Source organism: Pan paniscus, chromosome 20 (genome assembly GCF_029289425.2).
Source record: "Pan paniscus chromosome 20, NHGRI_mPanPan1-v2.0_pri, whole genome shotgun sequence".
NCBI classification, from domain to species: Eukaryota; Metazoa; Chordata; class Mammalia; order Primates; family Hominidae; genus Pan; species Pan paniscus.
In genome coordinates this window covers 11,183,889-11,207,447 of record NC_073269.2, presented here as the reverse complement: position 1 = coordinate 11,207,447, position 23,559 = coordinate 11,183,889, and the positions used below count along the sequence as shown (strand labels likewise).

At 49.3% G+C, this 23,559-nt stretch overlaps 1 protein-coding gene across 1 annotated transcript in view; it reads right to left on the bottom strand.

The window, feature by feature from the left end:
• VAV1 (vav guanine nucleotide exchange factor 1) overlaps positions 1-21,560 on the bottom strand; it is an 86,142-nt gene extending 64,582 nt beyond the window's left edge. Inside the window, exon 1 of the mRNA XM_034944953.4 lies at positions 21,256-21,560. Coding sequence (XP_034800844.1) covers positions 21,256-21,459 — 204 coding nt within the window. The 5' untranslated portion in view covers positions 21,460-21,560. The remainder of the gene's footprint in view (positions 1-21,255) is intronic.
• Between the last annotated feature and the right edge of the window lie 1,999 nt (positions 21,561-23,559).

The following is a 23,559-nucleotide window of genomic DNA, read 5'->3' as shown; positions in this document are numbered from 1 at the left end:
CTTCTTGTTACGAAAACTGCCGTAAGTGACACTGCGTGATTTCCAAGTAGGTTAGAAGACGCCTTGCAGCTTCTGGCTTGATCTTTTTGAGGAATACTTGCTCTCTCTCCGGGTTTCTTGAAACCCGGTCGCCATGTTGTGGGGAAGCCTAAGCCACTTGGAGAGACCACAGGTAAGTGCTCCAGTCAATAGCCCCAACTGAGCATAGCCTCAAGTCATCCCAGCCCAGACACCCATCATGTGACGAAGAATCCTCCAGAGCATTCTAGTTCCCAGAAAGTCAAAGTTTCTCACCATGGAGCTGAGGCACCATCATCACTATGCCCTGTCTGAATTCCTGAGTCATAGAATCTGTGAGAATCAAAAATCATGTTTTTCTTACATCACTCAGTTTGGAGTGGTTTGTTTCACAGCAATAACTAATAACCTAAATATATGGTGGTGCCAACACCATGGATTTGTTGTGAAAATTCAAAAGTGTTAATAAGTATAAAGTACCTAGAACAACACCTGAACATAGTGGGTGCTCATTAAAGTGACCTATTGTTTTTGTTGCTATTCATGACACTTTCTGAATCTACTCCTCTCAACGGCATTGGTCTCTTGACACCACACCCATCTGGTTATCCTCTTTGTTTTTTTGTTTTGTTTTGAGGCAGAATCTTGTTGCGTCGCCCAGGCCTGAGCGCAGTGATGCAATCATAGCTCACTGCAGCCTCAAACTCCTGGGCTCAAGCGACCCTCCTGCCTCAGCCTCCCAAAATGCTGAAATTACAGGCATGGGCCACCACGCCTGGCCTGGTTTTCCTCTTCAGTCACTGTATTCTCCTCTCCCCAATGTTTCTATGCTGTTACAACCTAAGGCCCAACCCTCAGACCACCTCTTTTCCCTCTCTCTTCTTTGTCCCAAATGATTTCACTCTTTGATAAATGATTTATTACCAATAAACCAATAAACTAATAATTGATTTATTACCAATACGTCATTTATCAATGAGTGACATTTACCCTTGGTAAATAAATCATTTACCATTGATTTATTGGTAAATAAATCATTTATCAATTTTTTATAAATGATAAAGAATCATTTATCAGTATCACTGGTAAATCATTTACCAATCACTTAACGGATACTGCTTGAAGCACTTTACAACTTTACAATTATTACCTCATTTTTAATTCTTAAAACAATCCTATAAGGTAGGGACTAGTTTTATCTCCATTTGAAAGATGGGGAAACTGAGTCACAGAGAGGTTCTGTGTGAAGACAAAGTGGCCCCATCTTGGATGCTAATTGCCATGTTGACTTCTGATTAACCCCAATCCCGGGAACATCTCCTGAGTTCTACATTATTTGCTGTCCCTAGTGTAAGAACATATCAAAGCAAACTTGATGTTATCATACAAATTATAGGCTGTGATGTGCACGGTGTTCTTGCCTGTTCTGGAGGACTGCCTTTAATTGTCCTGCACATTTTCCTGTACTATATAAGCACTGGGTCTGCGAGGTAATGGTGCAGAGAGGTACCTGTCTTGCCGCCGCCCAAGACCATGTTTCTGTCCATAAGCTCCCCCAACAAATCACCCTTTACCAACAAACAGGATTTGTCTGCTGCATTCTTTGGTGTCTTGGCTCCCTCTGCTTTTGGGGTCATTTTTGATATATGGTCCTTTCTTTCTTTTTTTTTTTTTTTTTTGAGATGGAGTCTCACTCTGTCACCCAGGCTGGAGTGCAGTGGCGCGATCTCAGCTCACTGCAAGCTCCGCCTCCCAGGTTCGCACCATTCTCCTGCCTCAGCCTCCAGAGTAGCTGGGACTACAGGCACCCGCCACCATGCCTGGCTAATTTTTTGTATTTTTAGTAGAGATGAGGTTTCACCGTGTTAGCCAGGATGGTCTTGATCTCCTGACCTTGTGATCCGCCTGCCTCAGCCTCCCAAAGTGCTGGGATTACAGGTGTGAGCCACCGTGCCTGGCTATATATATGGTCCTTTCTTGAAGCGTTTGATACCTTGCCCAAGATCCCACCGCTGTGACTGGAACCTGGACCCCCCACAGAACTGGAGTCCATGTGCCTAGCACTGAGTCCCTCGGTCTCAGCGCTGTTGACATTTGGTGGGAGAGGGGCCTGTCCTGGGCATTGGAAGACACTCAGAAGCATCTCTGGCCTCTACCCAATAGATATCAATAACACACCAGGCCCTCCAGTAGTGACAACTGAAACTGTCTCCAGGCATTGCCAAATGTCCCCTGGGAGGACAGAGTCACTCCCCTCGCCCCCACTGCTGCCCCACACCACCCCTTAGTTAAGAACCATGCACTGGACATGCATGGTAGCTCATGCCCTGTAATCCCAGCACTGAGGCTGGGATGGGAGGATCACCTGAGCCCAGGATTTCAAGAGCAGCCTGGGCAACATAGTGAGACCCTGTCTCTACAAAAACAAACAAAACAAAACAAAACAGAAAAAAGAACCATGTGCTAGCCATTATGCTGTACTGCCTTCCTTCCCTTGCTTGATCAAACTCCCCAAGACCTGTTCCTCCCCTAGTCTTCCTACTACAGTAGAAGATACCCTAATTCACGCAAGTCCCTAAGCTGTAAACCTAGACACCACCCTGCCTCCTCTTTTCATTTCATTTCATTCCTTTTTTTTTTTCAATTCTTGCCTTCCTGGAATATGAGACCTGCCTCCTCTTTTCATCCACCTCCACCCTTCCTCCTCAACGAAAATGTGAGCTGGATCCATGACTCCCGACTCCCAGTCGAGGCCACCATCACTTCTCATGGGGATGCCTTCATCAACCTTCTTTTTCTTCCAGATCTCTCTTCTTTTTTTGTTTTTTGTAGAGGTGGGATCTCACTATGTTGCCCAGGATGGTTTCAAACCCTTGGCCTCAAGTGATCCTCCTGCCTCAACCTCCCAAAACACTGGGATTGCAGGCATGAGCCACCACACCTGGTCAGGGACCTCTTTAAACAATTGATCTGCTTAAATGCTCCAAGGATTTCCCATCCCCCCCTTAAGTTCCACACACATCCCCATAGCCATTCTAGGTAAGTGCCTTCCTCCCAAACCTCATTCTTTACCACTCTCCCTCCACTCACTCCCTTCCTTCCAGAAGCTCCTTCATTCTGATTCTTCTCACCTTAGGGTATTTGCACAGTCTTTGCCCTCTCTGCCTCATGCTTCCCAGAGCTGGCTCCTCCTCCTTCAGCTCTCAGCTTTCCTTGACCACCCTCCAGAAAGCATGCCCTCCTCTTCTTCTTCCCCTTGATCCCTGGGTTTGTTTCATCTGTGACATTTATTACAATGTGCCAGCGTTTTGTCTGTCTATTTGTTTACTGTCTGGAATGGGTCTGGCCCTCTCTAAAGATGTATCCAGGTCAAATCCCTGGAAGCTGTGAAGGTGACCTGTGAACATTTTTTGGAGAAAACGACTTTGTAAGATGTAAGGTAAGGATCTTGAGATGGGGCGATGTCTCAGGGACCTTGAGATGAGGACATAGCTCAAGGACCTCAAAATGAGGAGATATCTCAAGGACCTTGAGACGAGGAAGTAGCTCAAGGACCTCAGGATAAGGAGCTAGCTCAAGGACCTCGAGATGAGATATCTCAAGGACCTCGAGATGAGGAGCTAGCTCAAGGACCTCAAGATGAGGAAGTATCTCAAGGACCTCAAAATGAGGAGTTATCTCAAGGACCTCGAGATGAGGAAATAACTCAAGGACCTTAAGATGAGGAGGTATCTCAAGGACCTCAAGATGAAGAGATAGCTTGAGGACCTCGAGATGAGGAGATATCTCAAGGACCTCAAGATGAGGAGATAACTCAAGGACTTCAAGATGAGGAGGTATCTCAAGGACTTCAAGATGAGGAGATATTTAAGACCCACCCAGGCCATCTGGGATCATCCAGGTGGGCCCTAAATCCAATAACAAGTGTCCTTGTAAGAGACACACAGACAGACACAGGAGAAAACCATGTAAAGATGGAGTCACAATCCAAGGATGCATGTGAAATAGGAGGCAGGACTCGACTCTGGAGGTGGGGCTCAGACACTGGACCAGATTGAGGACTAGCTGAAACAGGGAAGAGGCAAAAGTGCCTCTCCATAAAACATGGCCACCAGTGCTATGTCAGTTTACCATTGCCATGGCAACACCCAGAAGCTGATGCCCCCTTCCATGGCAAAGACCTGACAACTCAGAAGTTACCACTTTATTTCTAGAAATCTCTGCATAATCCACCCCTTGATTTGCATATAATTAAAATGGGATAAATATGCCTGCAGCACTGCCTCTGAGCTGCTACTCTGGGCTCACTGCCAATGGGGTAGCCCTGCTCTGCAAGGAACAGTACCTCTGCTGCTGCTCTGCATGGTTGCTTCAATAAAACTTGCTAACACCACCAGCTTGCCCTTGAATTCTTTCCTGGGTGAAGCCAAGAACCCTCCAGGGCTAAGCCCCAATCTAGGGGCTCGCCTGTCCTGGATCATCTGGAGCCCCCAGAAGCAGGAATAGGCAGAGAAAGATTCTCCTTTGGAGCCCCCAGAGGGAGCACAGCTCTGCAGACACCTTGAGTTCAGACCTCTGGCCTCTAGGATTATGAGAGAATAAATGTCCTTTGTTCTAAGACATCCGATCCGTGGTTCTTTGTTACAAAAGCCACAAGGAACAAAAACACCACCCCCTCCCTCACGAGGGCATGAACTCAGAAAAGCATTAACTGTGTCCATTATGTCCTGTGCTGTAACCCCAGCAATCAGTATAGCCCTTATCACTGATGATAAAATAACATCAAGTGAGTCTTCCTCCCCTCTTCCTCTCCCCAGCATTTATTTTATTTTATTTTTGAGACAGAGTCTCACTCTCTCACCCAGGCTGGAGTGCACTTGCACGATCTCAGCTCACTGCAACCTCCACCTCCTGGGCTCAAGTGATTCTTCTGCCTCAGCCTCTCGAGTAGCTGGGATTACAGGCGCCTGCCACCATGGCCGGCTAATTTTTTTGTATTTTTAGTAGAGACGGGGTTTCATCATGTTGGAGATCCACCGGCCTCAGCATCCCAAGGTGCTGAGATTACAGGCATGAGCCACCACGCCTGGCCTCTCCCCATCATTAAATAAAAAATAAGGCTGGGTGCAGTGGCTCATGCCTGTAATCCAGCACTTTGGGAGGCCAAGGCAGGCAGGTCACTTGAGGTCAGGAGTTCCAGACCAGCCTGGCCAAGATGGCAAAACCCCTTCTCTACTAAAAAATACAAAAATTAGCCGGATATGGTGGCACATGCCTATAAACCCAGCCACTCTGGAGGCCGAGGCAGGAGAATCACTCGAACCCATGATGCGGAGGTTGCAGTGAGCCAAGATCACACCACTGTAGTCCAGTCTGAGTGACAGAGAGAGACTCCATCAGAAAGGAAGGAAGGAAGGAAGGAGGGAAAGAAAAGAAAAGAAAAGAAAAGAAAGCAGAACAGAAAAGAAAAGAAAGGAAAGGGCCGGGTGCGGTGGCTCACGCCTGAAATCCCAGCACTTTGGGAGGCCGAGGCAGGTGGATCATGAAGTCAAGAGATTGAGACCATCCTGGCTAACACGGTGAAACCCCATCTCTACGAAAATATAAAAAATTAGCTGGGCATGGTGGTGGGCACCTGTAGTCCCAGCTACTCGGGAGGCTGAGGCAGGAGAATGGCGTGAACCTGGCGTGAACCTGGGAGGTGGAGCTTGCAGTGAGACGAGATCGCGCCGCTGCACTTTAGCCTGGGCGACAGAGTGAGACTCTGTCAAAAAAAAAAAAAAAAAGGAAGGAAGGAGAGAGAAAGAAAGAAATTAAAGTAAATATTCTAATTCAAAGAAGCCCTCAATCTCTTCTTTGCTGTTCTCAGCCAGTAATCATCAGATCTCTTTGGATTTTCCCCAAGACAGCAAGCTCACTCCCTCCAAAACTGGTTTGCCCGCCCCCAGGGCGATTCTGCCTCCCAGGGGACATTTGGCAATGTCTGGAGATACTGGGGAGAGGTGCTACTTGTGTGAAATGGATAGAGTCCAAGCATACTGCTAAGCATTTTAGAATACACAAGGCAGCTCCCAGGACAGAAAATGATCTGGCCTCACATGTCAACAGGACTGAGAATCGGAAATTCTGGCTTAAATTTAGAACTCACTGCCCATATAAACACTGATTGCCTCCTGACATCTTATTTACCCTTCTGAGGTAACAGTTCCTCAGTTTCCTCTGTGGAAGCCACCCCAACCTCAACTCAAGGAATAGGCACATGACCCTGGCCTGGCCCATCAGAGCATGGTATTCTCCTGGCCACAGCAGCCGGTTCAGAAATAGACATGTGACCAGCCACCTCCCACCTCCACAAAAAAAGAATCATGTTCAAACAGCCAGGTGCAGTGGCTCACACCTGTAATCCCAGCACTTGGGGAGGCCGAGGCGGGCAGATCACGTGAGGTCATTCAAGACCAGCCTGGCCAATCTGGTGAAACCCCGTCTCTACCAAAAATACAAAAATTAGCCAGGTGTGGTGGCACCTGTCTGTAATCCCGGCTACTAGGAAGGCTGAGGCACAAGAATTACTTGAACCCAGGAGGTGGAGGTTGCACTGAGCCGAGATTGTGCCACTGCACTCCAGCCTGGGCAACAGAGCAAGACTCAGTCTCAAAATAATAATAATAATAATAATAATAATAAAAAGAATCATGTTCAACGAAGGATAATGCTAGGACCTTGGCTTCAGTGACCAGAAAGCCAACCCCCCTATTTTCCATCGAACTCAGAGTGATGAGAATATAAATTTAGAGCAGGCTGGACGTGGTGACTCATTCCTGTAATCTAAGAGCTTTGGGAGGCTGAGGCAGAAGGATCATTTGAGGCCAGAAGTTCCATATCAGCCTGAGCAACACAGTGAGGTCCATCTCCATTGAATGTTTTAATGTTTTTTTGTTTGTTTGTTTGTTTGTTTTTGAGACGGAGTCTTGCTCTGTCACCCAGGCTGGAGTGCAGTGGCGGGATCTCGGCTCACTGCCAGCTCCGTCTCCCAGGTTCACGCCATTCTCCTGCCTCAGCCTCCCGAGTAGCTGGGACTACAGGTGCCTGTCACCACACCCGGCTAATTTTTTGTATTTTTTAGTAGAGACGGGGTTTCACCGTGTTAGCCAGGATGGTCTCGATCTTCTGACCTCGTGATCCGCCTGCCTCGGCCTCCCAAAGTGCTGGGATTACAGGTGTGATCCACCATGCCTGGCCGTGTTTTAATGTTTTTAAAACATTAAAAAAACAGTTGGGCATGGTGGCGCACACCTATTAGTCCCAACTACTTGGGAAGCTGAGGTAGGAGGATCTCCTGAGCCCAGAAGTTTGGGGCTGCAGGGAGCTATGACTATGCCACTGCGCTCCAGCCTGTGTGACAGAGCAAAACTTAGACTTAAATAAATAAATAAATCTGGAGTAGTTGGTCACCCTCATCTGCCTCCATGAGGGAAAAGAATGACTGAGGATAGAGGAAAACACCCACAAGAAAGCAGAGTTAACAGATGGAGGGCTGGGTGTGGTGACTCACGCCTGCAATCCCAGCATTTTTGGAGGCCAAGGTGGGGAAGATTGCTTGAGGTCAGGAGTTCAAGACCAGCCTTGCCAACTTGGTGAAACCCCATCTCTACTAAAAATACAAAAATTAGCCTGGCATTGCGGTGTGCACCTGTAGTCCCAACTACTCAGGAGGCTGAGGTGGGAAGATCACTGGAGGCCAGGAGATGGAGGTTGCAGTGAGCCAAGATTGCACCACTGCACTCCAGCCTTGGTGACAGAGTGAGACCCTGTCTCAAAAAACAAGAAAGCAAACAAACAAAAAAATAGAGAGAGAGAGATGGAAAGACCAAGGGTGGGGAGGAGGTGTCCTGAGATATTGCCTGAGCCCCTGGATCCAGCCAGACCTGAAGGCCACTGCACTCCAGCCTGGATGACAGAGCAAGACTCCATCTCAAAAAAAAAAAAAAAAAAATAGACAGCGTGTCAACAAATGGGCCTGACCGTGTATTGGTTAAATTTTATTTTCAAAATAAGGCAGTAAGACTCTACTTTCAGGGATCATTTTTATATAGATTGTTACTAGAGAAGTTTTTCTGAATATGCGGAATACCAAAAATAATAATAATAAAATATAAAAATAGTAAACTTCAAATCAATAACAAGAAAAGTAAATAAATAAAATAATTTTTATTTTGTTTTGTTTCATTTTGTTTGGAGACCCTGTCTCTGTTGCTCAGGCTAGAGTGCAGTGGTGCAATCATGGTTCACTGCAACCTCCATCTCCCGGGCTCAAGTGATCCTTCCACCTCAGCCTCTTGAGTAGCTGGGACTATAGGTGCACACCATCACACCCAGGTAATTTTTATATTTTTTGTAGAGATGGGGTTTTGCCAGGATGCCCAGGCTGATCTCAAACTTTCGGGCTCAAGTGATCCTCCTGCCTCAGCCTCCCAATGTCTTAAGATTACAGGCGTGAGCCACTGCACCCAGCCATAATTTTTATTTTTAATTTTTTAAATTAATTTATTTTTCAGAGACGGGCTTGCTGTGTTGCCCAGGCTGGAGTGCAGTGGCAGGATCATAGTTCACTGCAGCCTCAAACTCCTGGGCTCAAGCGATCCTCCCATCTCAGCCTCCCGGGTAGCTGGGACTACAGACACATGCTAAAATAATTTTTAAAACACAAGGCAGCCTGGGCCCATGAGTTATCATTTGCCAGCCCCTGTGTTAAGTGAATGAATGAAGCAATTAGAATCATATATTCATATGATAAGTGAATAATAATTAATTGATTCCGTACTATGTGCCAGGTGGTGTTCTAAAGCACTGGGGGACGTAAAATAGACAAAAATCCTTGCCTTGACATTTGAGTGGGGAAAACAGGTAATAAGCAAATAAGTAAAAACTATGACAGGTCAGAGAGCACTAAGTGCTATGGAGAAAAATAAAACATGAAAGAGAATGGGAAGTTGGGAGGGCGAAATCTATGATTTTATATCTAGAAACAGTGGAAGATCTCTTAGATAAGAAATCTGGGCTGGGCGCGGTGGCTCATTACCTGTAATCCCAGCACTTTGGGAGGCCGAGACGGGCGGATCACTCGAAGTCATGAGTTCAAGACCAGCTGGCCAACATGGTGAAACCCTATCTCTACTAAAAATACAAAAATTAGCTGGGTGTGGCGGTGCGTCCCTATAATCCTGGCTACTCGGAAGGCTGAGGCAGGAGAATCATTTGGGCCCAGGAGGCAGAGGTTGCAGTGAGCTGAGATCGTGCCACTGCACTCCAGCCTGGGCAATAGAGCAAGACTCTGTCTCAAAAAAAAGAAAGAAAGAAAGAAAGAAAGAAAGAAACCTGGCCACTGACCATGTGCAGTGGTTCACATCAGTAATCCCAGCACTTTGAAAGGCTGAGGCGGGCAGATCACCTGAAGTCAGGAGTTTGAGACCAGCCTGGCCAACATGGTGAAACTCTGTCTCTACTAAAAATACAGAAATTAGCCAGGCATGGTGGCACATGCCTGTAATCCCAGCTACTTGGGAGGCTGAGGCAGGAGAATCACTTGAATCCAAGAGGCAGAGGTTGCAGTGAGCTGAGATCATGTCACTGCACTCCAGCCTGGACAATAGACAGAGACCCCGTTAAAACAAAGAAAAAAGAAAAAGGTGAAGTGGCTCATGTCTGTATCTGAGCACTTTGGGAGGCAGAGGCGAGAGGATCACTTGAGCCCAGAAGTTGGAGGCTGCAGTGAGCTATGATAACGCCACTGCCCTCCAGCCTGGGCAACAGAGCAAGACCCCTTCTCCGAAAAAAGACAGAGAGAGAAAGAGAAACCTGAAGGAGATAAGAGAACACTCACAGTGTATACCTGAGGGAAGAGAAATCCCTGAAGAAGGAAGAGCCAGTGCAAAGGCCCTGAGGCTGGATTGTGCCGGGTGGCCGATTTGGCTGCAGTGCAGACAGCAATGGGCAGAGAGGGAGCAGGGAAGGGCTGAGAGGTGGACAGAGGCCAAATGCATAAGCCCTTGTGGGCTACAGTGAGGATTTTGTCTTTTTCGCCAAGGGCAGTGGGGAACCAGGGAAGGGCTGTGAGTAGGGAAGGGACAGAGATTTCCAGCATCTCTGTGAAAGTCCTGAAAGGTGACATTTCCCAGCACTGGACCAAGGTCAGTGAATAGAATAGAATGGAGGCTGGGCATGGTGGCTCACGTCTGTAATCCCAGCACTTTGGGAGGCCGAGGCGGGTAGATCATTTGAGGCCAGGAGTTGGAGACCAGCTTGGCCAACATGGTGAAACCCCATCTCTACTAAAAATACAAAAATCAGCTAGGTGTGGTGGCACTTGCCTGTAATTCCAGCTACTCAGGAGGCTGAGGCAGGAGAATCGCTTGAACCCGGGAGGCGGAGGCGCCGTGAGCCAAGATTGTGCCACTGCGCTCCAGCCTGGGAGAGAGAGTGAAACTCTGTCTCAAAAAAAAAAAAAAAAAAAAAAAAGGAACAGAATGGAATGGAAAGGGATGGTGCCAAGTGCTGACCCTCCTGGATGCCCCTCCTGTTGGCCCTAGCAGGCAAGGTAAGAGGAGGTTTTCCAATCAGCCCAACCCATTTTGCTGAAGTTTGCTATCACCCAGCTCCCTCATCCCCAGCTGAATTCCTCCCCCATGGCCTTGGCTCAGGTCCTTCTTATTCTACATCCCATTGAGATTTCCACAGACCTGCATAGATATATTTAGAGACAGGGTCTTACTCTTTTGTCCAGGCTGGAGTACAGTAGTAGCACAATCATAGCTCACTGCAGCATCAAACTCCTGGGCTCAAGCGATCCTCCTGCCTCAACTTCCTGAGTAGCTGAGACTATAGGCGTGCACCGCCATGCCGGGCTTATTTTTTTATTTTTTGTAGAGACGGGACCTTGGTATGTTGCCCAGGCTGGTCTTGAATTCCTGGCCTCAAGCAATCCTCCTGTCTCGGCCTCTCAAAGTGCTGAGATTACAGGCATGAGCCACCATGCCTGGCCCTAGACCTGCATTCCTGAAACCCGCTCCATACCTGCATTTCTGGAGCCAGTGAGGCATTACCCTGAGGTTCTACGGCAGTGACTTCTTTGCGTCCAAACAACCTATCTCCTTTTTATCCCCAGCTCCAGTTTAACCACATTCCTAGTCTCTCTCGTAGTTAAATGGAGCCATGTGACCAAGTTCTGGCCAATAACAAGAATGGAGGCAGGGCATGGTGGCTCACGCCTGTAATCCCAGCACTTTGGGAGGCCGAGGCAAGTGGATCACCCGAGGTCAGGAGTTCAAGACCACCCTGACCAACATGGAGAAACCCCTACAAAATTAGCCAGGTGTGATGGTGCATGCCTGTAATCCCAGCTACTTGGAAGGCTGAGGCAGGAGAATCACTTGAACCTGGGAGGCAGAGGTTGCCGTGATGCACTGAGCAGAGATCGCGCCATTGCCCTCCAGCCTGGACGAAAAGGGCGAAACTCCGTCTCAAAAAAAAAAAAAAGGATGGAGGTGATGGCGCCACTTCCAGGCCTGGCCTGGGAAATTCTTTCATAGCGCTCTTTCCCCAGTAGAAAAGACTCCAAGGGCCTTAGGGAAGCTAAGACCATGAGATGATGGGGCTTCGGCCCTGGAGAGACTCTATAACATAGAGCCCTCCTCCTCCAACCCCCGACATTGACCCAAACTGAATTGTGACATCAATAAGAAGTAAAGTCTCACTATCACTGAAGTAATGTAATTTGGTTTTCTGTTTTGAGGGTTTGGTTTTGTTTGTTTTTGTTTTTGTTTTTGTCTTTTTTGAGACGGAGTCTCGCTCTGTCACCAGCCTGGAGTGCCGTGGCATGATCTCAGCTCACTGTAGCCTCCACCTCCCAGGTTCAAGCCATTCTCCTGCCTCAGCCTCCTGAGTAGCTGGGACTACAGGCGTACGCCACCACGCCTGGCTAATTTATGTATTTTTAGTAGAAACCAGATTTCCCCATATTGGTCAGGCTGGTTTCAAACTCCTGACCTCATGATCCACCTGCCTTGGCCTCCCAAGGTGCTGGGATTACAGGCGTGAGCCACCGCACCTGGCCTTTTTTTTTTTTCTTCCGAGACAGGATCTCAGTCTGTCACCCGGGCTGGACTGCAGCGGCGCGATCTATAGCTCACTGCAGCCTCCAATTCCTGGGCTCAAGCGATCCTCCTGCCTCAGCGTCCTAGGTAGCTGGGACCATAGGCACACACCACCATGCTCTGCTAATATATATATATTTTTTGTAGAGATGGGGATCTTGTATGTTGCCCAAGCTAGTCTCAAACTCCTGGCCTCAAGCGATTAGCCTTGCCTTGGCTTCCCAAAGTGTTGGGGTTATAGGCGTGAGCCATTGTGCCTGGCAAAATGATGCAATTTGTTACAGCAGTTAACATACATACCCTGACTTATATACCATTGCCTACAGGCAGCTGGGACTCAATGGAATTAAATTAACAAAAATAATGACTCTCATTCATTTAGCACTTGCTATATGTTAATTGCCATGCTGGGAATTTCATTTACCTTATCATGTTTAATCCTTACACAACTCTGAAATAAAGGTACTGTCAACATTTCTATTTTATTTTATTTTATTTTTATTTTTATTTTTATTTATTTATTTATTTATTTTAGATGGAGTCTCACTCTGTTGCCTAGGCTGGAGTGCAGTGATGCAATCTTGGCTCACTACAACCTCCGCCTCCTGGGTTCAAGGGATTCTTCTGCCTCAGTCTCCTGAGTAGCTGGGATTACAGGTGCCCACCAGCACACCCGGCTAATTATTGTATTTGTAGTAGAGTTGGGTTTTCGCCATGTTGGACAGGCTGGTCTTGAACTCCTGACCTCAGGTGATCCCCCACCTCAGCCTCCCAAAGTGCTGGGATTACAAGAGTGAGCCATGTGCACGGCCAACATTCTCATTTTATAGATTTCCTGTTTTATAGGTAAGACAATCAGGGATCCAATAGGTTAAGTAATTATTTTTTTCTCCAAGACCACAAAGCTAGCAAATACCTGACTTGCAATTTAAGTCAACCTGTATATAAAGAGCTCCTAAAAATCAGTAAGAGATGCCTGTAATCCCAGCACTTTGGGAGGCCAAGACGGGCGGATCACTCGAGGTCAGGAGTTTGAGACCGGCCAGGCCAACATGGCGAAACCCTGTCTCTACTAAAAATACAAAAATTAGCTGGGCATCTTGGCGCACGCCTGTAATCCCAGCTACTTGTGAGGTGAGGCACGAGAATCACTTGAACCTGGGAGGCGGAGGTTGCAGTGAGCTGAGATTGCGCCACTACACTGCAGCCTGTACAACGAGAAAGACTCAGCCTCAAAAAAAAAAAAAAAAAAATCAATAAGAGAAAAGGTCAGTAGTTCTAGAAAGTGCAACAATAGTAAGCAAGTGATATGAACAGAGATTGTATCACAGGAAGAAAATATAAGTAGCTCTTAAACATAAGGAAAGAGGCTCAGCTTCACTCAGAATAAGAGAAAATGTAAACTGAGCCTTAATGAGCTCCACTGATTTCCCATCCAGCTGGCAAAACTCCAGAATCTTGGCAACAGAACCATCTGTCGGGGAGGCAGCAGAGAAGCCAGTCCTCTGGCATGTGGTGGTATAATTGAAATAATTCATATGGAAACAATCCCAGACGGATAACAATTTGGCAATATCTATCAAAAACACAAAGACTGGCTAGCACTTCGGTTGACAAAATAAAACGTCTTAAAATTTGAAAAATAAAAACACAAGGACTGGGTGGAGCACGATGATTCATGATTATCATCCCAGCACTTTGGGAGGCCGAGGTGGGAGGGTCTCTTGAGGCCAGGAGTTTGAGACCAGCCTGGGCAACATGGTGAGACCCCCATCTCTACTTTAAAAAATGGTGGGCTTGGTGGTGTGCATCTGTAGTCCCAGCTGCTCAGGAGGCTGAGGCAGGAGGATAACTTGAACCCGAGAAGTGGAGGTTGCAGTGAGCAGAGATCGTGCCAATGCACTCCAGCCTGGGTGACAGAGCGAGACTCTGTCTCAAAAGAAAGATAAGAAATCTTTGTATAAAATATGGTATAAATGATAAGAAATCGCCTGGGCATGGTGGCTCTCACGTGTAATCCCAGCACTTTGGGAGGCTGAGGCAGGAAGATCATCTGAGGTCAGGAGTTCAAGACCAGCCTGGTCAACATGGTGAAACCCCGTCTCTACTAAAAATACAAAAAAATTAGCCAGATGTGGTGGCACGTGCCTGTAATCCCAGCTACTCGGGAGGCTGAGGCAGGAGAATCTCTTGAACCCAGGAGGTGGAGGTTCCAGTGAGCTGAGATCACGTCATTGCACTCCAGCCTGAGGAATAGAGTGAGACTCCATCCCAAAAAAAAAAAAAAAAAAGAAAAAAGAAAGAAAAGGAGAAGAAAAGCAATCTTTTAATGCAATGGTAGGTATTCAGTGCAGTCCCATGCTGTACGGGTTTGTAGCTAGGAGCAATAGGTTATACCATATAGCCCAGGTGTGCAGTGTGCTGTACCCTCTAGGTTTATGTAAATATACTCTGATGTTCACACAACTGTGAAATCATCTAACTACGCATTTCTCAGAACAGATTCCTTTTATTAAGCAACACACAACTGTATATGCAGCTAAACACTTTTCTAGGTTCTTTATAATAATACACTTATCCCCCACAATGACACTGTAAATAGGGATTTAGCATCCTCATTTTACAGATGAGAAACCGGGAAACAGAGAGGTTTACTAATGTGCCCAAGATCACACAGCAGAGGAGCTGGAAAATGATTCACGGATGAGGTTATTATTATTTTTTTTTTTTTAAGACAGAGTCTCGCTCTGTCGCCCAGGCTGGAGTGCAGTGGCGCGATCTCGGCTCACTGCAAGCTCCGTCTCCCAGGTTCACACCATTCTCCTGCTTCACCCTCCCGAGTAGCTGGGACTACAGGCACCCGCTACCACGCCCGGCTAATTTTTTGTATTTTTAGTAGAGACGGGTTTTCACCGTGTTAGCCAGGATGGTCTCGATCTCCTGACCTTGTGATCCGCCCGCCTCGGCCTCCCAAAGTGCTGGGATTACAGGTGTGAGTCACCGCGCCCGGCCTTTTATTATTTTTTAGAAGCTATAATTGGGCCAGGCACGGTGGCTCACACCTGTAAGCCAAAGTGCTAGGATTATAAGCATGAGCCACCGCACCCAGCCCCCAGCTTTATTTTATTTTTATTTTTCATTTTTATAGAGACGAGGTCACACTCTGTTGCCCAGGCTGGCCTCTAACTCCTGTACTCAAGCAATCCTCCCGCCTCGGCCTCCCAAAGTGCTGGGATTACAGGCCTGAACCACTGCATCCAGCCAGGCCCCTCCCTGGTTTAGACTAATGTCTAGCACAGGGCGAGCAAAATGTAAGTATTTCTTAAAATAAATGGAATACGCAGTCATGTTATAAAGAATAATTATAATCTCTACAGACTGACTTGGAAAGACTGCCAAGGTGATCAGTGAGGAAAGCAAGCATAGAGCAGTGGGTGGCATGTGTCATCTTTCCTGTTATGGGAGGATGGAGATAAGAACCTCTATTCTGGCCGGGTGCAGTGGCTCATGCCTGTAACCCCAGCACTTTGGAAAGCCAAGGCGGGAGGAATTGCTTGAGGCCAGGAGTTCAAGACCAGCCTGGGCATCATAGCAAAACCCCATCTGTACAAAAAATTAAAAATTAGCCAGGTATTGCTGGTGCACACCCGTAGTCCCAGCTACTCAGGAGGCTGAGGCAGGAGGACTGCTTGAGCCCAAGAGTTTGAGGCTGCAGTGAGCTGTGATCATACCACTATACTCCAGCCTGGGTGACAGATTGAGACCCTGTCTCAAAAAACCGGCAGACAAACAAAAAAATCACCCAGGTATGCTGGTGCACACCTGTAGTCCCAGCTACTCGGGAGGCTGAGGCAGGAGGGCTGCTTGAGCACAGGAGTTGGAGGCTGCAGTGAGCTGTGATCATACCACTGCACTCCAGCCTGGCTGACAGAGCAAAACTCTGTCTCTTAAGAAAAAAAAAAAAAAAGTAGAGACGGGGTCTCACTATGTTACCAGGCTTTGAATTCCTGAACTCAAGCAATTCTCCCACCTCAGCCTCCCAAAGTGCTGGGATTACAGGCATGAGCCACCACACCCAGGCAAAATAGGGTTTTGTTTTGTTTTGTTTTGTTTTGTTTTGTTTTTTTGACACAAAGTCTCTCTCTGTTGCCCAGGCTGGAATGCAGTGGTGCCATCACAGCTCACTGCAGCCCAGGCTTAAGTGATCCTCCCCACTTGGCCTCTCGGGTAGCTGGGACCGCAGGCATGAGCCACCGCCCAGCCTTAAAAGGTGCCATTTTTATCTATGTTTCACAGATGGAGAAACTGAAGCTCAGAGAGGTGAAACCAGGAAGTGGTGGTACCAGAATTTGAACCCAGGTGTGGCTCTCCAAAGCCACCACCCAACCCACTCCCCAGTCCACCCCCTACTCTAACTGTCCCACCCTCTCCCCACTATTCACTGGGGCTGGGGAACTTAACATCATCTTGGCCCCAGCAGCTGCCCACATCCTAGGTCTAACCAGCTCCCATGTCCTGGTGGATCTTTCCAACGATCTGTTCTTTCCTCTCCAGTCTCTTGGCCTTCAAGTTCCATCTCCGCAGCCCAGATTTTGGACTTCAAGAGCACAGTGGTGTCTGGGCGTGGTGGCTTAACGCCTGTAATCCTAGCACTTTGGGAGGCCGAGGCATGTGGGTCACTTAAGGTTCGAGACCAGCCTGGCCAACATGCTGAAACCCTGTCTCTACTAAAAATACAGAAATTAGCCAGGCATGGTGGCACGCATCTGTAGCCCCAGCTACTCAGGAGGCTGAGACAGGAGAATCGCTTGAACCCGGGAGGAGGAGGTTGTAGTGAGCCAAGATCATGCCACTGTACTCCAGCCTGGGCAACAGAAATTAGCCAGGCGTGGTGGCGGGCGCCTGTAATCCCAGATACTCAGGAGGCTGCTGCAGGAGAATTGCTTGAACCTGGGAGGTGGAGGCTACAGTGAGTTGGGACCATGCCACTGCACTCCAGCCTGGGAGACAGCAAGGCTCTGTCTCATTTAAAAAAAAAAAAAATCATAATTGAGAGTTGGGTGTCTCAGTATAGCTGTGGCTTCTCATGATGGTATCATTCTCTCCCTGGGCCTCAGATCTCAAGGGGACCAGCCGCTTGGAGATTCATCCAACCTGACCTCCTGCACCATTCCCACCAGCTGGGCCAGTCACTGCCCTGAACATACAGGCACTGACTGGCTCCTACCTCAGGGCCTTTGCACTGGCAGTAACCACTGTCTGGGACACCATTTCCCCAGATCCACATGGTTCATTCCTTAATTTTCCCCAGGTCTCTGCTCCAATGTCACCTTACCACTAGCCCTCCTCGTCAAAGTGCCCCCTGCATACCCTGTTCCACTTTATTTTCTCCAGAGCAGTACATACCACCTCCTGATGACTTATACATTGTCTTATTTCTTCACTGTCAGCCTCCCCCACTAGAATGCAGGCTCCTCAACAACAGGGGTTTTTGTGTGTGTGTGCTATTCCCACTGTCCCCAGCACCAAGAACAGGGCCTGGCAGACCTTGTCATTGGTGGATTGATGGATGGATGGATGGATGGATGGATGGATGGATGGATGGATGGATAGTTAAACAGATAAATGGATGGATGAATGAATGGATGGATGGGTAGATGAATGGATAGATGAGTAGATGGGTGGATGAATGGATGGATGGATGGATGGGGTGGGTGGGTGGGTGGATGGATGGATGGATGGATGGATGGATGGATGGATGGATAGATGGATGGATGGGTGGGTGGGCAGGTGGATGATAGATAGATGAATGGATGGGCCGGGTGTATGGCTCACACCTGTAATCCCAGCACTTTGGAAGGCTGAGGCGAGCGGATCACAAGGTCAGAAGTTCAAGACCAGCCTGGCCAATATGGTGAAACCTCATCTCTACTAAAAATATAAAATTAGCCAGGCGTGGTGGCAGGTGCCTGTAGTCCCAGCTACTCGGGAGGCTGAGGCAGGAGAATTGCTTGAACCTAGGAAGCAGACGTTGCAGTGAGCCGAGATCATGCCCCTGCACTCCAGCCTGGGTGACAGAGTGAGACTCCATAAATAAATAAATAAATAAATAAATAAATAAATAAATAAATAAATAAATAAGACAGATTAGTGGATGGATGGATCCATGGATAGATGGGTGGGTGGATAGGTGAATGGGTGGGTGGGTGGATGGGTGGATAGATGGATGGAAAAGTAGATGGATGGATAGACTGATAGATGGATAAATGAGTGGACGGGTGGATGGGTGGATGGATGAGTGGATGGACGGATGAGTGGGTAAATGAGTGGGTGGTTGAATGGATGGATGGATGGATGGATGAGAGGATGGATGGATAGATGAGTGGATGGATGAGTGGATGGATGAATGGATGGATGGATGGATGGGTGGGTGGATGGGTGGATGGATGGATGGATGGATGGATGGATAGATGAGTGGATGGATGAATGGATGAGCAGATGGATGGATGAGTGGATGGATGGATGAGCAGATGGATGGATGGATAGATGAGTGGATGGATGAATGGATGAGCAGATGGATGGATGGATAGATGAGTGGATGGATGAATGGATGAGCAGATGGATGGATGAGCGGATGGATGGATGGATGGATAAATGGATGGATGGATGGGTAGATGGATGGATAATTGGAGGGATAGATGAGTGGATGAATGAGTGGATGGGTGGATGAACGGATGGATGAATATGTTCTTTCCACCCTCTTCCCAAGAAACAACTGAGAAAAAAGAGAAGGACTCTGAAGAGAAATGACAGAAACTGGGAAGAATTCTCATTCCAGCCTGCACACCTTTATTTATGCTATTTCCTCCGCAGGAGCACCTTTCCTTTTTCCCTCTACCCTTTCACATCCCATGGGGCATTCACAGCTCTGCTTCAATCTGTGGACAGTTAGGCACCCAGAAACCCAGAGAGGTTGTTCCTGTGGCAGCTTCCTCTGGCTTCTTGTCAAGACCTTTTACCTTCCCTCACATGTCCCCACTACATACCAGACACACGGCCGAGCTTCAAAGGGCAACAAAATGGGTAGGGGCAGGAATGTTCCCCCTCGAAGAGGGAAAGGGTCTGGGTACACCCATGCCCAGCCTGGAGCCTGATACAGCTGGGCACAGGAAGGCAGAACAATGAGAAAAACTCCTATTTACTCTTCAAAACCCCAGCACAAATGTCCCCTCTTGCATAAAGCCTGACCCCGTCTGGGTTCCCTTTGTTCCCTGTTACAGAGGATTAGGACTGTATTTGGAGTGCAGCTGCTCTCCCAGGGATTAGCATCATGCACCCTCGCCCTTCATCCAAAAACTAGCTTTAGCTAAGACATACACAAGAATGGAAGTTCATCCTTAAGTCTATCCACTTTCCCATTAGCTGCTATTGAAGCATCACAGAGAGCTCGACTCCCTGCCAGGTCTAACAGATGGGGCCTAACAGATCCCATGACTACTTCCCCATGCCCTACAAACCAGAAGATTAAGCAAATGTAGGCAAAGCTGGGATGGGCTGTGGCCAGAGGATGGATGCTTAGGTTGGTGGGGGGAGTGCCTTCTCCTTTCGGGAAGCCCTGTCCCAGCTGAGGACGGTGTAATCCCCTGGCACTAAAGAAACAGAAGGGCCGGGCACGGTGGCTCATGCCTGTAATCCCAGCATTTCAAGAGGCCGAGGTGGGCAGATCACCTGAGGTCAGGAGTTCAAGGCCAGCTTGGTCAACATGGGAAAACCCCGTCTCTACTAAAAATACAAAAAATTAGCCAGGCGTGGTGGCGGGCACCTGTAGTCCCAGCTACTCGGGAGGCTGAGGTAGGAGAATGGCGTGAACCTGGGAGGCGGAGCTTGCAGTGAGCCGAGATGGTGCCATTGCACTCCAGCCTGTGTGACAGCGTGAGATTCCGTCTCAAAAAAATAAATAAATAAATAAATAAAATAAAATAAACAGAAGGAGTAAAGGCGCATGGATCTCTTCCACCAATGGCCCTGCCCCTGAAAACCACCCGCCAGGAACCCCCATGGGCCCATCTCCACTAACTTATCCTCTCAGCTCCTCATCTGCAGGGCCAGCCTGAGGACCAGATGGGAGCTGTCCCCTCAGACCTCAGGGCAGGACTGTGTCCCCCAGGCCCCAGGATAGGGCTGTATCTCCTTTCATCCCAGAGGAGATGGGACTCCACCAGCCCTGCCCCGTCCCCCGTTCCCACCCAGCAGCCCTGGGGAACCAGACACGATGCTACAGAAACATAATGCAGCCACATCACACGCCCACCCAACCACATTCAAATAGGGATTTGAATATATTTCCTGAGCCAGTCTCATACAGCCACAGTCAAATCCACCACCACCCCTCCAGCCTGGGCCCCTGCAGAAATCCCTGCCGAGAAAATGCAGCTCTTCCAAGCACCAAGACCTCAGGACCCACTCTCTGAGCCCAGGACTGGGCCCTGCCTTACTATCTCCTCTGAGATGGATGCAGGGAGGAAGCTCAGATCCCTGGGGCTGCGGCCCCCCACCTGCCCCATGGTACCCCAGGCCCAGGCAGGAAGCCAAGGGGAAGGAAGATGTAAGGGGAAGGAAGGGGCCCAGGGCCCGGGAGGAGGAGACACATGTGGGGGAAGATGTTGGCGGAGGCTCCTCCCCCACATCCAGACTCTGGGGGTCAAAGGAGTCCAAAGCCTCAGGTAACCCAATGGCCACCCTGGGGGTTCTGGGGAGCTCCCCCGAGACCTCTGGTTGGTCCCATTTGGGGGCATGAACCACAGTAGAGGCAGCCTGGGGCTTGAGAGAGTTAACCCCTAGTTTGCCAGTTCTCAGCCCAGATGCGGGCCAACTCAGGGCCCGTGAACCCACACAGGGGGCCTGTTAAGCTTGGGGAGGCCACCCCAGAATCTCAGATTGTGACCACCCCCTAGGCCAGCCCTGGACCTGTAAGCATATTCCCTCTCCTTTGCAGGCCCAGAGGTGGAGCACGTCAACCCCTCGACTGTCAGCCCCGGGGAGGACCCCCGTCTCCAACCCTCAGCACACCTGCCCACGGAGGGCTCACCTGGGACATCTGGGGGCGCAGGTTGACCTCACGCAGATTGATGGCATGGGGTAGCAGGTTGTTAAGCAGCTGACACAGAAGGACACCATCCCGGAGGGCCTGGGCCAGTTCACACACCTGAGCCCCATCCCAGGTCACGCGGTGGCTGGGCGGCAGCACCCGGCACTGGATGAGCCAGTGGGTGCATTGGCGCCACAGCTCCATGGCTACCGCCTGCCCAGGGCCGGCCGTGCACCCTCGCAGCCTCCACCACCCACCCGCCCGCACGCCTGCCCTGCTCGCCTGTGGAGCGACAGCTAGTGCTACCACTTCCTCTTCTTTGCCTGTAACTGTCGCCCTGAGAGGGGGTGGAGGAGGAGGAGCCATGGGGCGGGAGGGAGCTGGGGGAGCACCTGCAGCCCAGCCCCACCCCACGCCTTCCATGCAGAATCTGACATCTCTTTCTTCCGCCCACTTGACACAGGCCTGGGCATGGGGAGTTGGGGGGCTGGGGGAGTCAGGCCAACTAGACTATGAGATGGGTGAGCTTCCTCCATATGCAGACAGTGGCAGTGACACTCTGAAATATACCCAGAATTCACCCACTTCTCACCCCCTCCTCTGTCTGGTCCAGCCCCATCATCACTCAGCTGGTCTTCTGACTCCAGCCCCCGTCCCCCACAGTCTGTCCTCCCTGCAGCCACCACCAGAGGTTGCCTGTGAGCATCTGAGTCAGGGCACACCCTTCTTCTGCCCACAACTCTCTATGGCTCCCACTTTCCTCCAGGGACAAGCCCAAGTCCTCCCCAAGGCCCACAAAACCCTGCTTGAATTGCCCAGTTCCCTCCCTGCCCTCCCCACTCCCTCTCTCCCCCTCTTCACTGTGCTCCAGCCACACGGGCCTCTTCACTCTTCCTCCAACATGCCAGGAACATACGGCCCTGCCCCAGGGCCTTTGCACGGGCTGTGTCCTCCACCTTAAGCAACTTCATGGCTAGCTCCCTCACCCCTACAGGTCTTTGCTCAAATGCTACCTTCTCATGAGGTCTTCCTAAATCCCCTGATTTCAAATCACAGCCTTTTCCGCATTCCGTCAGCTCTACCCACCTCCCTAGGTTAAGCCCTGATCTTTGTCCAACAAATCTGATTTTTTAATAGTTATTTTTTTCCTTCCTTCCTTTCTCTCCCTCCGTCCCTCCCTTTCTTCCTTCCTTCCTTCCTTTCTGTCTCTCTCTCTTTCTTTCTTTCTTTCTTTCCTTTCTTTCTCTCTTTGTTTCTTTCTTTCTTCTTTTTTTTTTTTTTTTTGAGACGGAGTCTCACTCTGTCGCCCAGGCTGGAGTGCAGTGGCGCAATCTCAGCTCACTGCAAGCTCCGCTTCCCAGGTTCACGCCATTCTCCTGCCTCAGCCTCCTGAGTAGCTGGGACTACAGGCGCCTGCCACCGCGTCTGGCTAATTTTTTGTATTTTTAGTAGAGACGGGGTTTCATCGTGGTCTCGATCTCCTGATCTCGTGATCTGCCCGCCTCAGCCTCCCAAAGTGCTGGGATTACAGGCGTGAGCCACCGTGCCCGGCTTCTTTCTTCTTTTTTTTTCTTTTGAGATGGAGTTTCACTCTCGTTGCCCAGGCTAGAGTGCAGTGGTGTGATCAGCTCACCACAACCTCTGCCTCCTGGGTTCAAGCGATTCTCCTGTCTCAGCTTCCCAAGTAGCTGACATTACGGGCATGCACCACCACGCCCAGCTAATTTTGTATTTTTAGTAGAGACGGGGCTTCTCCATGTTGGTCAGGCTGGTCTCGAACTCCTGACCTCAGGTGATCTACCTGCCTCAGCCTCCCAAAGTGCTGGGAGTACAGGCGTGAGCCACCGCGCCCGGCTTTTTTTTTTTTTGACAGGGTCTCATTCTGTCACCCAGGCTGGAGTGCAGTGGCATGATCTCAGCTCACTGCAAGCTCTGCCTCCCAGGTTTTCCCTGACCTCAGCCTCCCAGGCAGCTGGGATTACTGGCACCTGCCACCATGCCCAGGTAATTTTTGTATTTTCACAGAGACAGGGTTTCAGCATGTTGGCCAGGCTGGTCTCAAACTCCTGACCTCAAGTGATCTGCCCGCCTTGGTCTTCCAAAGTGCTGGGATTACAGGCTTGAGTCACTGTGCCCAGGCTCTTTCTTCTGTCATCCAGGCTGGAGTTCAGTGGCATGATCATAGCTCACTGCAGCCTCAAACTCCTAGGCTCAAGTGATCCTCCCACCTCAGCCTCCCAAGTAGCTGGAACTACAGGCTTGTGCCACTGTGCCTGGCTAATTTTAAATTTTTTGCAGAGAGGG